The 16,102-nt window shown below is 37.8% G+C and overlaps 1 protein-coding gene across 1 annotated transcript in view; it reads right to left on the reverse strand.

The window, feature by feature from the left end:
• LOC134655838 (alpha-mannosidase 2) overlaps positions 1 to 12,680 on the reverse strand; it is a 33,864-nt gene extending 21,184 nt beyond the window's left edge. The window contains exons 1-11 of the mRNA XM_063511329.1: positions 12,512 to 12,680; positions 11,214 to 11,371; positions 10,265 to 10,588; positions 9,414 to 9,561; positions 7,931 to 8,105; positions 5,545 to 5,846; positions 4,965 to 5,050; positions 4,410 to 4,510; positions 3,918 to 4,095; positions 2,376 to 2,560; positions 2,039 to 2,117 (exon numbers count right to left, since the gene is read on the reverse strand). Of these exons, the coding sequence (XP_063367399.1) occupies positions 2,039 to 2,117; positions 2,376 to 2,560; positions 3,918 to 4,095; positions 4,410 to 4,510; positions 4,965 to 5,050; positions 5,545 to 5,846; positions 7,931 to 8,105; positions 9,414 to 9,561; positions 10,265 to 10,588; positions 11,214 to 11,348 (1,713 nt within the window). The 5' untranslated portion in view covers positions 11,349 to 11,371; positions 12,512 to 12,680. The remainder of the gene's footprint in view (positions 1 to 2,038; positions 2,118 to 2,375; positions 2,561 to 3,917; positions 4,096 to 4,409; positions 4,511 to 4,964; positions 5,051 to 5,544; positions 5,847 to 7,930; positions 8,106 to 9,413; positions 9,562 to 10,264; positions 10,589 to 11,213; positions 11,372 to 12,511) is intronic.
• Positions 12,681 to 16,102: the final 3,422 nt, after the last annotated feature.

The raw sequence follows: 16,102 nt of genomic DNA on the forward strand, positions 1-16,102 counted from the left end.
AAGGGTTCCGTATTTAGGCGATTTATGACGTATTAAAAAAAAAACTACTTACTAGATCGTCTAGATCTCGTTCAAACCAATTTTCGGTGGAAGTTTACATGGTAATGTACATCATATATTTTTTTAAGTTTTATCATTCTGTTATTTTAGAAGTTACGGGGGGGGGGGGGGGACACACATTTTACCACTTTGGAAGTGTCTCTCGCGGAAACTATTCAGTTTAGAAAAAAATGATATTAGAAACCTCAATATCATTTTTGAAGACCTATCCATAGATACCCCACACGTATGGGTTTGATGAAAAAAAAAATTTTTGAGTTTCAGTTCTAAGTATGGGGAACCCCAAAAATTTATTGTTTTTTTTTTCTATTTTTGTGTGAAAATCTTAATGCGGTTCACAGAATACATCTACTTACCAAGTTTCAACAGTATAGTTCTTATAGTTTCGGAGAAAAGTGACGGTGACATACGGACGGACAGACAGACAGATAGACAGACATGACGAATCTATAAGGGTTCCGTTTTTTGCCATTTGGCTACGGAACCCTAAAAAAGCGCGGTAACAGGAAAATAGGCACGAATTTTATACAGAGCGTTAACGATTGAAAAATGTCTGTTCCTTTGATGAATAAAATATAAAATACGTCACATTCTAAATTCAAATTCGTAAAGACTGCGTTCACAATATACTTCATTCGTTTATAACTACTTAGCTTTGCTTGTATGAAGAGAGAGTATTATGGGATGTTACAAATTCGAGTTTTTCACACTGTTAATCCCGATTTTAATTTTTGAAAAAAATATATGTTTAACATTATTAAATTCTACATAAAATATGTAAATTTGATAACTGTCGCTATCTCGCACGTATTTTTTTTATTTTTCTGAAAATTTTCATTTCAATTTTTTACTATTATTTTAAGAGATAACTCAATATAATTTTTTTCAGAAACCGACCTTAATTATATATACAACATACACAAATTACAAAGAAATCGGATTAGTACTTTGGCTGTAATAAAATAAAAATGATTTTTCTTTTTTTGCATTTTTTTTTTAAATCTGAAGCATTTGAGGCTTAATATTTGGTGAAAGCACTACTTATATATAGGTTAATAATCCTGTAAAAGGAAATTGTTTTTTTCGCTAAGGGCAGTTTGGCCATGCTTACCCGGCTATACCCTTTCAACTGTTAATGTTATTATAATTTCAACTCTCAAGCAGAGACCGTAAAGTCACTATTTAAATAATTTTTTTGGTTACATATCGACTTGTTTAGTACACGGGCGAAAGATTACAACTCCAATGCTAAGTTTGGTCCAACTTGGCAGTGAGAATGCATACGTACCGTAAAATGGGGTGAGTAGGGATCGCGGGGAGAGTTGGGTTATGAATGGGCAGAGAAGGGATGAAAGGGGGGTGAGATGGGATTTTAAAGTTACTGCTACAAAAATAATGTATTCCAATTTAAAATGGAGCTATAGTAATACTCATAATAAAAAAAAATCGATCCAACAATCTTCCAAAATCGCCTTTGTATGAAATCCCATCTCACCCCAATTACGAGGGACTACGGGGTGAGGTGGGATTTCCTGTTTATCGTCAAAGTTATGAAATGGAACTACCCATAATAAAATAAAAACTAAAATACAAACGTCCGGAACACTTATTATATACACCATTCAGTTTGCATATGTAAAAATAAAATGTTATCGAGGTTTGAATGTCAGTTTTGCCCCTACTCACCCCATTTTACGGTATCACAAAACCCAATGAGTGACATTCTTGATGTAGCACTTGGTAAGTAAACTTAGCGTGGAACGACTTTAAATTCTATTTGGAATCAGGTTAAAGGCCAGAGCACACCGGTTGAGTGTGGTAGACGTGCAAGTGCGCGTGCCATAATGTTTGAGCCTTGTACGCATACATCACGCAAGTTATACGGCCGGTGTGCCGTCTCTCATAAGAATCTGTATATTACAACGCGCACGTGCACGTCTATGCACACGCAGCCGGTGTGCACAGCCATTAGGATTACCTTGTCTTTTAAACTCAGCGACATTATATAAGTGACTGAGTTTGATGATATCGCCTGAGACGTGATTATGTCAGCTGCCCTGTGAAACCATAAATATATATTTCAGTGTTTTTCAAACCCTAAAATTGAAGTATATTTTTACATTATATGCAATGAACACGAGTCTAAGCTAATATAACCCACTATTATAGCTTGTATATAACCGATAATTTACAAAATTATTGCATTTTCTCAGTTCTATAACCACTAAGATGACACGTTTCGCTGACCATAAACAGTTTCATAATCACTATGATTAGCAAAAATATGTAAAGCTCAGCTAACCACTCTTATTTACCTAACGTAAGCTAACAAGACGCGGTCCATGTTCTTATAGAAGGGCCTCGACGTGTAGTACCCGCTCCAGTAGTGCTCATTCCTATCCGCATACGTGAAGAAATCCCCAGAGAGTACGGGGAAGTCCGACAACTTCATCTCTTCGTGCAAAGCCTTGAAATAGTCTTGGAGAGTTCCGAATTGTATCTACAAAGCGAGAATACAAACTTTACATAAAATAAATAAAAATAACACCGAAATCGCGAAAAAAAGATTTGGCTCTATGGGAGAGTAATTTTTATTTTCGCTATTTCGGTGTTGGTCCCATAGTAAAAGTTGCTCAGTATAATCCTAAAACCTCCATGGCAACGGTTGGGTACAATATATGGTTGTCTAAGTACCTACAACACAAGCCTTATTGAGCTTATGGGACTTAGTCAATTTGTGTACCTAATAATTTATTTACCTATTAACTATAGTACCTAACAGTGAGCAAAACAGCACTGACCTCTGCGTTCCATGCCTCGTTATTATTAATATAGTCTATGATCATCTCGTAGTTCTGGTACTGGTTGTCCCACTCGTTGGAGCGGTCGTAACGGAAATCGTCACCCAGTGGAAACAACACTACGTTACTGCGGTAGAGCTGCGCCTTCTTCCGCCACTGGTCAAGGATCTGTTGCGACCTAGGTCAAAGACTTGTGGACACTAGTTACAGCACTCACCTCTGCGTTCCATGCCTCGTTATTATTAATATAGTCTATGATCATCTCGTAGTTCTGGTACTGGTTGTCCCACTCGTTGGAGCGGTCGTAACGGAAATCGTCGCCCAGTGGAAACATTACTACGTTACTGCGGTGCGCCTTCTTCCGCCACTGGTCGAGGATCATTTGCGACCTAGGTCACATGTGATTACTAGTTACAGCACTCAACCTCTGCGTTCCATGCCTCGTTATTATTAATATAGTCTATGAGCATCTCGTAGTTCTGATACTGGTTGTCCCACTCGTTGGAGCGGTCGTAACGGAAATGGTCACCCAGTGGAAACATTACTACGTTACTGCGGTGCGCCTTCTTCCGCCACTGGTCGAGGATCATTTGCGACCTAGGTCACATGTGATTACTAGTTACAGCACTCACCTCTGCGTTCCATGCCTCGTTATTATTAATATAGTCTATGAGCATCTCGTAGTTCTGATACTGGTTGTCCCACTCGTTGGAGCGGTCGTAACGGAAATGGTCACCCAGTGGAAACATTACTACGTTACTGCGGTGCGCCTTCTTCCGCCACTGGTCGAGGATCATTTGCGACCTAGGTCACATGTGATTACTAGTTACAGCACTCACCTCTGCGTTCCATGCCTCGTTATTATTAATATAGTCTAAGATCATCTCGTAGTTCTGATACTGGTTGTCCCACTCGTTGGAGCGGTCGTAACGGAAATCGTCACCCAGTGGGAACAACACTACGTTACTGCGGTAAAGCTGCGCCTTCTTCCGCCACTGGTCAAGGATCAGTTGCGACCTAGGTCAAAGACTTGTGGACACTAGTTACAGCACTCACCTCTGCGTTCCATGCCTCGTTATTATTAATATAGTCTATGATCATCTCGTAGTTCTGGTACTGGTTGTCCCACTCGTTGGAGCGGTCGTAACGGAAATCGTCACCCAGTGGGAACATTACTACGTTACTGCGGTAGAGCTGCGCCTTCTTCCGCCACTGGTCGAGAATCAGTTGCGACCTAGAACAAAGAATTATTTAAATTTATTGGTACGTATAGACATAGGAAATATATAGTTTTTTTAGCATTAGAAAAAAGGTAAAATCTTGACGTGGCTTTTTATTGAAAAACACTTAAAAATAAGTCACGGCGAATATGTAACAATTATGAATCATATACGATTATTTAAATTTTTTTGCTTTCATGTATAATTGTTACTGATTTTTAAAAAGCGTTTGTCAATTAAAAACACGTCAAAACCGCGTAGTCATTTTCTAATGCTAAAAAAACGATCTATAGTAAAAAATATAAATATATAATAACAATATGCATACCTCTCATGGACGTTCTTTTGTATAATCTTTCTTGGCGCCGTACCCCACGGGCAAGTCACGCCGTTTCCTGGTAGACGTTTGAAATCGAACTGGCAGCAAATCTACAAAAAACATACAATTTATAGTTGGTCAAACCAAATTTTTCAGTAAATAAGAACAAAAACACTTGCTCCTCCTAATATTGTCTTCGGTTACCGCGATAGTTACTCATGAAATAAAACTATTACTCATCCTTTTCTTTTGGTTGCTAGTACTAGTGTAAGACAAATATAGTATGATTCTCTCTGTCTATGTTTGAAATAAGACAGTCCTTTGACAAACTATAAGTAGTAAATTTAAAGATAATGGAAGTACAGACCAACTGATTCATACATATATTTAGAGAGAAATAAAATGAATGATAAATGAATGAATTCAAACACATCGCACATCATGTAAAAATATGGAGATATTCATCTTAAACAATTTTAAGACGTGGCGTATTGTGCTGCAACTCTCTACGGTTCAATACCAATAAAACAAAGTTTGTGCGGTACACTAAAAAAAATAGACTACCTTGGGATCAGGTCCACAGGAATGAGGAACGTCGTACGAGTAGAATGGCATCATGTGTGTAAACATATCAGTCTTACCGACACCATCTGAAATAAATATAAAAGTTTATTCACTATATCAACTTTCTTTACATGTTACATTACCATTAAATCATTATACGGTCTTCATAAGCAATTCCACTTAACTGAAAAGTGATTTCCGCGCGTATACGAGATACTATAAAAGCTGCCTAAAACACTTACGGCGTTATTCCTAAACGTCTGATAAGTTAATGATTGTCGACGATTATCAACTAATTAAGTTAGCAGCCGTTTATGAATAAGGCCCGAAATACACTTGTAAGTTTTACTTACGTAAGTAGGGACAAAGCTATTTGTTAGAATGAGATAACGATATTCATCTCTCATTCTGTAGTATAACTGTGTCCCTACTTACGTAAGTAAAACTTACAAGTGTATCTTGGGCCTTACGTTATTTTAAAAGTTAAAATATTTCTTTTAAGAACTTGGGGGCACGACTACTTAGATTTAACACAATTTCTAGTCTATAACTATTAGAAAACTTTCTACTAAAATCTCACCCCACAACTGCCTCCATTTAAACTCCAACTGCCTATTCAAGGCCAACTCCTTCTTCACCCTATAATGCACTCTCTGTATAATAGAGTTCTCAAACCCAGCCAACTTGAGCAGATATGGTTGCGCACTCGAATAGCCGAACGGGTCTATGGACCACGCGTTTCTCGGCGTGTAGTTAAGGTTGCCTAGCAACCACTGGTGGCCCGTGGTGAGCTGCTGGATTATGGACAACCAATGGGAGTTTGCTTCGTCGTTCATCACCCAACCGCCGGTCACGATCTCGACTTGGCCGGATTTTAGGAGGCTGAAAGGGAAATATTGAATTTTATTCTGAAGCACCTATGAAGCATAGTGTGTACATACTTTACAAATGTATGGTTGTCCAGTTATTAATATACAAAAGTAAAGAGAAAAAAAAGAACACAATTTGTATCAAACGTAAGCTATGTACATACACTACAGACCATCTAGTGTAAGTTGCGTTCTCGCGCGCGAGAACGCAACTCATGCTAGCAGGTCAGGTTTTTGGAAGAGTAGGGTACTCCTAATGTTCGTGGGTGGATGGACTCAAAAGTCACAGTGGTACAGTTTTTGTTCAATTGGGTACATCTAATGTATAGTTAAAATATCACCGGACTTAGGAAAATACTCGGTCTTTAAATACATAAACGTTCTTCCTACACAAAAACAGTTGTCCCGGACAATACATTTTAGCACAAATACACATACTGCTAGCGACTGGAGCGAACGGCATCGGGAGGTCAGATAAACAGGGCAACTAGCTAAACTAATGTTGCTAGTGCGCCGGTATTAATCAATTCAGAAAATATTTTATTTACGGAATTTACCACGTTTACGGAATAACCCCAATACTTATATCGTGTTTCGGAGGTTCCGGGGCAAACTGCCAAATCCGACACGAGAGCAGACGGTTCAACGGAGCCTCGCCGTTCTGTCGCCAAAATAGTTTAGTTTATAAGTTTATGATATGTATGCTAGTCTATAAGGTATATGTAATATGAATAAATGAATGAAATCTTTATTTCAGGCAACTAGTGGCCCATACCAGGCGTGGCGTCACTCCGCGATTTCGTCGCTTTGCTACAGGTAGCTAAAAGTACATCCGTTCCGCCCCAATTTTGGAGAAAGCCATAAGCCGCGCGTGGCGCTGTCGCCACCTAGCGGCCATATCTGTGCTGATCGTAACAGACGCGTTTTGTTAGAGTGAGTCTTCTGTACTTAGTACTATTATTTATTCTGTGCCCATACATAAATACCTTAAAACTAGCATACATATTGTAAAAATATAAACTAAACACTAAAAATCACAGTATGGTTGCGATGCATTACGCAACCCCGCAGTGTCAGGGAGCCGGCCGCGGAACCGCCGAAACTTGACACCCTTCGGCCAAAACTCCTCCTTGGTGAAGGTCGCTAGATGTTAAGTCGGAGCGCTCACAACAAACTAGCCAATTTCAATTTCAATTTCAATGTTTATTTGCAACCAAGTAGGTTACAGTGGGCACATGCAACTTAATGCTAGGTAGGCACATAGGTACATAACTACTAGGACCCGGATAGGGCTTAGCAAAATAAGGTTTTAATTTTTCCTAATCTAGATTTCAGTAGCAATAATTATACATTCATTTTTCTACCAGTAGCTACACAATTCATTTGTATTTTTAGATAAAATAAAGATAAAACTGTTGTCAATACAAAATAAAATTTAAAAGGTATAACATGAAATTAATATATGCCAATATGGACCTTGTTGCCTAAATTAAATTTTAAAAGCGGTCCGCTGGTGGCCTAGCGGTAAGAGCGTGCGACTTTCAATCCGGAGGTCGCGGGTTCAAACCCCGGCTCGTACCAATGAGTTTTTCGGAACTTATGTACGATGTTACCAGTTGCTTTTCGGTGAAGGAAAACATCGTGAAGAAACCGGAATAATCCCAATAAGGCCTAGTTTCCCCTCTGGGTTGGAAGGTCAGATGGCAGTCGCTTTCGTAAAAACTAGTGCCTACGTCAAATCATGGGATTAGTTGTCAAGCGGGCCCCAGGCTCCCATGAGCCGTGGCAAAATGCCGGGATAACGCGAGGAAGAAGTGTAATGTATGCTTGTAACAGAACGCAACTACAGACCGTTTATAATGACCCAATGCATATGGAAGTGACAGTGACAGCGAGCGGCATTTGTTGAGTACAGACGCTGTAAAATTAGAATGAACTGTGTAACTTGTAGGTTCGCCTTAGCTGAGATTACTTGGAGCTAGATTTGGCTAGATGTTGTTTTATGGCATTTGTGTAAAACTTATTTTAAAATTAATACAGACTCAGTATAAAACAAAACAAATGTTTTATTACTAAAAGAAGAAGAAAATCTCTCACCCCCTAAATATATCCTTCTCCTTATCTGACGCGTCGGTGTCCCACCACATCGCAAGGTAACTGGTTTCCGCCCAGATGAACTTCCGGCCGATACCGGCCGCCATCTTTTCTACCATGTTGGTGAATATCGCGCGGGTCTGCGTCTTGTAATAGTTCTCGAAGGTTTTCAGCCACCCTGTAAAGATTTATCAATCATCAGTATAATTAAATCAAAATCTTCAAAATTAACGCTATTTGCACGTAACCTCTTATGTACCTCTAACTCTAAATTTATCACTTTGTCTTAGGTTGGTATTCCACCTGTCCAATTTCTTTGTCTAATGCTACGCAATGTCATTGTGTCTCACTCTCTCATTAAGCAAATTGTGAGACAAAATACACATTGGACAAAGATATTGGACAGATGTAGGGATTGCAATCCGGTCCGGCGGATCCGGTAATCCAGCCGGACCCGGTACATTTTTCAAGCTACTGGATCCGGTAAAAGGAATAAAAGCGCTAAAATATAAAATAACCGCTTAAAATACTGCTAAAATTTAAAAGTTCTCGCCAATATTCGAACGTAATTCTATTTTAATGCTCCCCTCCCCGCGTTCCCGCTCGCAAACAGCAACACAACAACTTGTTTGTTAGTTGACGCCAGTCTTCTACCGACGAAATATGTGGCATCGTAGTGTTGGTTGAGAATTGAGATTCCCGTGCACTTACTGTACTGAATTGTTTTATATTTAATTAATTGTGTTGATGATTATATAACGTACATGTTGTTTCGTTTAATTTAGTACAAACCATTATATCCCAGTTATAATAAGTGTTAACTGCATTTAAAATAGAATGAAAAAATATTTATAAGACTTCATTCAGGAGACAAGTTAAATATTTTGTCGAATTTAAAGTAAATAGAATATGTTATTTTGTTATTATTATGCTTTTAAATAAAGCGAAGAATTGAAAGCACCTTTCTGTGGGAGTTGTGGGGCTTTAAAGAAGATTTTAATTTGTGAGACTGATTATTGTAATAAGACTGTCGTTTTATTAACCCATTAGAAAAATATCCTTAACTGCGCATATAACACTAAAAAACATAATAAAATACGTGTCTGGACGAATTTTTCATCCGCAATACCAATCCGGCCGGATTCAAAACCAGACCGGATTGCAATCCCTAGACAGATGGAATACCATCCTTAGTTGTCGAGTAGAGTGTTTCTCCAATAGTGTCCACTTAAGTTTTTATTTATTTTGAGATGAGATTACAATATCAAATTCAAAAGAAGTATGGGAACTCATTTAATTACTAAACTGACTGGTTTACAAAGTTATCTAAAAAATTCGTGACAATTTCATGACATAAAAAAAATTCAATAACTGGCCACCTTATACTAAAGTGAATTCTATTTATAGGTGAATATAATTCTTTTTAGGTTTGGGGTGGCCTACTATTATTTATTTTGTACTAGGCTTGTACACATTATTAGTATACCTGGATCGTTATGTGAGTGCGGCACGATGTACACTTTCAGCTTGTTCTTCTGGCTCCACTGCTTGTCGTCGTACTCGATCTTCCAGCCCTGCTTCCACACACCACCGTCCTCGTTGTCGAATATTATTCTATCGTACATTGATAACATCTGAAACAAGTGTACAATTCAGCCAAATGTACACACTCCGGTAAACATGTTTACGTCACCCCGGATTTTCTGCCCGCTAAAGGCAAGACGTAAAACTTTAGACAAACCACGGGCGGTAATTCGTAAAGCCCCAGATCGCATATTTATGGCCCTCACTTTCGGTTCGGGCAATGGAGCATTCACGAATTCACCTCCCTAGGTATGTAATGTACTATTGTATAGCTTAAGGCCTCATTTAGACGGCGCGCGAACTCGTATAAGATTTTAGTTACATTGCGGACCGTTGAGGTTACATCAATTCAGCCGACCGATCAAACGACGCAATGTAATCAAACTCGCATGCGAGTTCTCGCCCCGTCTAAATGAGCCCTAAATAATTTTCTGTTGATGTATTACGCGTAATCGTAAACCTTATTGGAATGCGTTAAGGTTCATATTATACTGTAACCGTGCGCGTCTATAGCTATCTTTGACGGTCACAGGGTTAAGTAAAGACGTCTGCTATAGTTCGTTTTTTTTTAGCATTAGAAAGAAGTCGAAAGAAGGTAAGCGATTTTGACATGTCTTTTAATTGAAAAACAAAATAGTAAAATAAAAGTAAAATAACAAAATCCTTATCTAAATGACTCCCGTTTCTCAAATAACTTCACAAGAAATACCCAAGAAAATCAAGATATTTGTGAAAATATCAATAGTATCATACCTGTACATCCGTTTTTGGCGTGACATGCTTCTGTATGGGGCAGCCAGACTCATTCAACTTCGGCCTCATCTTAGGCGGCTCAGCGACCACCGCCTTAAACTCTTTCATCTCTCTATCCTTTGCCAAATGTTTCGGCACTTGCACTTCATTTCCGCTATGCTTCGGTATTTGCAGAACGTTTTCCTGTGGGTCAACACGCTGGATAAGCTCCGGATGTTCCCCAATTTGATCGATGGCTGATTTGATTTCACCGACTACCGCATGGTGCTGGTTTAGTTCATCCTCTATGTGGCGGAGTTTCGATTCAAACATGGACCATTTGCTCTGAAAATAGAAACAGTAGAATTAATCAAGGAGCCTATATATATAAAACCTGGTCATGAAAAAAATATTTGAGTTACAACGCCATGAATTGAGAATCGTTCCTGTAACAACTCAAACAAAATATAGAATCCCTTTTAAAATAATTCATAAAAATTAAACTTAATATATATTTTAATAGCCGAGAATATTACTGCAATGTTCTGCCGCGAGAGTGCATTTAATGATTCATTTAATGTATGCAGCGTGCTGTACACATTTTTTTTAATATTACTTTCATTTGCCATCGGCTTTCATAGCCATAATCAGATTGTATGTATCTATACATTTCTTTTTTCAAGGTGGTGGTCCATTAACCACCATTCCTTTTATGTAAAGAGAGGGGGTGGGTTATTCTCTCTGGTCTAGTTCCAAGATCTGCCACCTTTTAAGTCTTGTGATGTTATTGGTGTCGTTTAATAGGTCTCTGGCAAGTTCGTTCTCATGATTTGTATTTATATTTGTTCTTTGCATATTTAATTTTTTATAAGTGAGAACCTGTAATTGGCCCTGTAAATCTATTGTAGCTCTTAGACATGTTCATAGCTCTTGGTTTTCCATGTATGTAATAAAAAAAAGACAAACTTACATCATCAAGTTCCTGCATAGCTGGCTTGATGCTCGGCAGCTTGAAGCTCAGGTCCGTCACCACATACAGGATGAAGATGAACGCCATGATGCATGTAGCCCAGAACACAGTTGACAGCCGCCTGATACTCATCATGAACTATTTACTGCACTATACACCTAAAAACATAAATTGCTATAGTAATTAGGAGTACTATCAAGCGTGGCTCAATCCGCGATTTCGTCGCTTTGCTACAGGTAGCTAAAAGTAGCGCGTCGCCACCTGGCGGCCATATCTGTGCTGATCGTAACAGACGCGTTTTGTTAGAGAGTGAGTCTTCTGTACCTAGTACTATTCACAGAACAAGTTAGAATGGCGATGCGAGCAGGGTACGTGTCGCCGCCGGTTTTGAGCAAACGCTCGCATGCTACTCGCCCGCGCTGACCGAAAAACGAAGTAAACATGCCTTTTGCGCCACAATAACCTTCAGATTAAGAAGCCAGACATCAAATCTGTCCAAACGAGGCGTATCCATTCACACAAGTTTTTACTACCGTTACGCGAGTGTTAGTAAATGTGGAGAGGAACGAGCGGCGACACCGGTTCCGATACTAACTGCGCGCGATAGCCATTATAACCTCTTTAATATGTTCTGTGGTACTATTATTTATTCTGTGGTACTATTCTAAATTTTCTTATCTCGCTAGGAGTCTTATTTGCAAGTCCCGTTATCAATTACTATTACTGTAACCAGACATATACAAGTAAAATTAAGGTACTATGAATAACTTACAACTTATCTACATCAAACTAAAAGAAAAATATATAGGTAAAAATAAGTCAATAACATACTTTATTGAAAAAACGACCTTCCAGTTTTATCAACATGTCCTTGGCCTACTGGATTTCTTACTTCTCATAATTGCAATAACACTGATCATTATTTAACTGCGAAACAGCAATAAAATAAATTACTAAATTGTCGTGCCTAGCATTACACAAATATTTACACCATAAATTACATTCTACTCGTAACTAGTACATCTTTGAATGCTTTGTTTACACTCCCGATGACTAAAAGACACGCCGGCACGAAATTATTTACGCTTTTCAAACCAATAACATATAAACAATTGCGCGACCGACTTTACTAATATTGATTTTACGCGACTGTGGTGACTTTTTTAGACCTATAAAGAAAAGGATTTTTGCAAGAACGTCATGAACGTAAAACATTCAATTACAGTTTGTTATTACAACTGATAACAAGCGGCTGGAACGACTAAAGTAAAAAATTAATTAACAACACGAAAACTTACTCTTTGAAGATTACTTGATCTGTACACTTAACTACAAAGACACATTTACATTTTAAAGGCTTTGTATTAACGATACTTTAGACTTACACCTTGAATGATATTCTTATTTCATTGCAATAAAAATAAAGCAAGAATCGAGCCAAATAATCTATCGTCCACTCGACACAACACTGTCAATTTGAAGTTTCCCAGAGAGAAAATTGTTTTGACATATATTACTTTTATTAACCAAAAGGCCTCTCCAGACGAGGACAATTTTTTGATGAAAAAACTCATCCTTTTCTTTTGGGTGCTAGTACTAGTGTAAGATAAAGATAGCATGATTCTCTCTGTATGTTTGAAATGAGACAGTCCTTTGACAAACTATATGTCTTTGGTTGTGTATTAAAGCCATGACGGACTACCGCACCGCATCGCGACCTTGGTGCGCCGCACCCTTAAGTGAGAGCGAGAAAGATATCTATCTCTTTCTCGACCTTGGTGACCTTGGTGTAGTGTGATAGTCTGTTATGACTATTATACAAAACAATTTTACACTTAAATCCTATACTGTGTATACTACTCTTATAGTTTTTGACGACTACACCGGATCGTGACTTTGCTGCGATAGTGTGTAGTTGCCGTACATGTGTTAAGGACGTAGTTATAATGATGATAGATGATGATGATATAAGTTAGAGCGAGAAACTTTGCGAGATATTTTGACCGCACCAAGGTTGCGATGCGGTGCGGTAGTGTGTTATAGCTATAAGGGGAAGTTTGATTTGCACAAATAATTATAGAAAAATACTTTACGAATGTTTTGTGTATGTTTGAATGATATGGAACAGAAATTACAATCTCATATAGAAAAATTTAATACATATAGAATATTTCGGAAAAGTTTCAATAATATTTAATTGTTGAGCAAAACGAAATCAAAACGCACTGTGCTTTGTTAATTTTGTTATCGATTTTGATTTCAAACGTCAAATTGTTTGTGAAAGATGGCGTCGAAGGAGTCTCTTGACGTGAGTACTTAATATTTCTTCGTTTTTTCCTTATTTTCTTTCTATAATTATCTTGAATGTTGATGCATTTTACGCTATGTGATGTGTTTTGTACGAGAACATTTTTTCTAGGACTTTTGTAGCTCTTTTATAATGTATCTTAATAGAAAAGACCACGCCCTGGTCGGTGTCCAGTTGGAATTGAATTATTTGACTATTATCACACAAAGATTGAATTATCCGACGTTAAACAGATAGACAATTGAGCAGTGCATCTGTATGATAATTTTTTTTTAACGAATTCAATGACTTTATAGTTGATTTTAATTCACAAAGTAGGCATTATAATATGGACGGCCGGTATTTGAATTTAACTTATTCGAACAATAGGTTACTCGTTAATATGACTCTTTTTCTCTTTAAGTTCAGTCTACTGAGTGGCTTCTCAAAAAAAATTAAATCGTAGGCAACAAATACTTTATTCAATATTAAAATTAAGTTTAATATAAAGAACTCTGCTTGTGTAGATGTACTATTTTACCTCCTACATAAACAAGAATTTTCTAATTCTGTGACAACTTACCATTTCTTATCAGACTATGAAAAATGCCTTATAAAATATTATACCCTTTAATATTATTACTTGGCGGAGAAGGCACAATATTTAATTAAAATTTTGCAGAAACTAGTAAAGACCATAAACGGTGGGCTATAAGGCATTATACCTTTGGTGTCCATTACTGGGTACTTCTGTGCTTAACATGTCCATGATTGGTGCCGTCACCCTATGTGTGTTCATTTTGTATTGGAAATGGGGCGCTTGGCACTGAAAGTGCCAATAATAGAATTCTCATATTTATTAATATGAAAATTGTATTATTAGGCCACATTTGTGTTAGTAGCCAGACACAATTATTTAGGACTTTTGGTTGTGCAAATCATCAATTTATTGACTATTTACACTATTTTGCAAATAAAATAATATGTACAAATGGCGGACTTAATACCTTAAGGCATGCTCTACCTGTGCCAGTCAACCACTGGATGGATGCAATCGGGATAAATGCTAAGATGAGAATGATAACAGGGTAGTTTAATTTATAAAGAATATATAGCTCTAATGATTTCAATGAAATTTGCTATATAGGGGTTATCAGGGGCGAAAAATCGATCTAGCTAGGTCTTATCTTTGGGAAAACACACATTTCTGAGTATTTATATGTTTGACGAGCAAAGCTCGGTCTCGCATATTATTATGTGATAAACATACATCAGGGTTTTCAGTGCGGGAATGATTTCGCGTATTTATTGTAAAATAATTACCAAAACTAGGAATTAAACGTAGGTAGTAAGGTCCAAATGTGCTTAGAAATGTTAAATTGTACTGTCAAAGGTTTGTATAGATGGCGCCATCATAGCTTGCCCCTTTTTCTACGAAATTTGGCTTAAAGGGATGGCATCCGGGGCATTAAAAAAAAACAAAAATTTGACACAATTCTAGGGATTGACAGGGCATGTTATGATGGCGCCATCTGCTAAATACTTCGACCGGCCAACCCCATTATTTGGGTGTCTAGAGTAGTAATTGCCAGTGCAAAGAGACCCCCAGGCTAGACTCTCAGCTATCTGGTCGGAAGACCGTAGCGCAGCCTTGCGCCGTGTTTAGCGCGGTTCGATAACGGGCGGGCCAATTGAGCGCATCCGCATTTGTGTCAAAGGACAGAACCAAGAACCGCTCATCGCCGTCAAGGTTAGCGCGACATCCGGCAACTGAGACGTTCACGACTTTATAGGCAACGGGAATCGTTTCTATATACGGTGGTTCTGTTTCCAAGGGTCCCCTGCTGGGAAGTTAGGTTTTTTGAAGTTTTTAGTGCTCCTTTAAAAATACGGGATCACTTCAATTAATGCAAAATTCGGTTAGTCGGAATTCGGTTGAAAATATGTATCTAAATCAAATTTTAATATTTATATATAAATGCGGTCTACGTACCCAGTTTTCTTTACCAATAGGTACCTATTGAAGTTTTACAGTAGTAAACTCTTTATTGTACAAAAATAAATATCTAATACCTTTAAACGAGCAATTCTTGTTTATTTATTTATTTATATATATATATATTTCGGGGATCTCGGAAACGGCTCTAACGATTTCGATGAAATTTGGTATATAGGGGTTTTCGGGGGCGAAAAATCGATTTAGCTAGGTCTTATCTCTGGGAAAACGCGCATTTCCGAGTTATTATATGTTTTCCGAGCGAAGCTCGGTCACACAGATATTTAAAAAATAAAATTAGTAAGAATACGAAATTAGCAGTTGCATATTTTTCCCTAAAATATACCTAAGTTGTTTACACGTACTAGAACTACCAAGACAACAATGTCGATAATTGTTACAGCTATAGGCAAGCAATCAACATCAATAACGTACTATATATAACGGGTCACAAAACCCTCCATTTACAAACGTAAGGTCAGATATGATTCGAATTGATGAACATAGTCACTAGTCAGTCACATTGGCAATGGATGAATGGTGCGTCCTCGCCCATCCTAACATTGTGGATCCACATTATGCATGGGTTTAATGAATGGCGCTCGC

The sequence above is a fragment of the Cydia amplana genome, chromosome 17, assembly GCF_948474715.1.
Source record: "Cydia amplana chromosome 17, ilCydAmpl1.1, whole genome shotgun sequence".
Taxonomy (NCBI): domain Eukaryota; kingdom Metazoa; phylum Arthropoda; class Insecta; order Lepidoptera; family Tortricidae; genus Cydia; species Cydia amplana.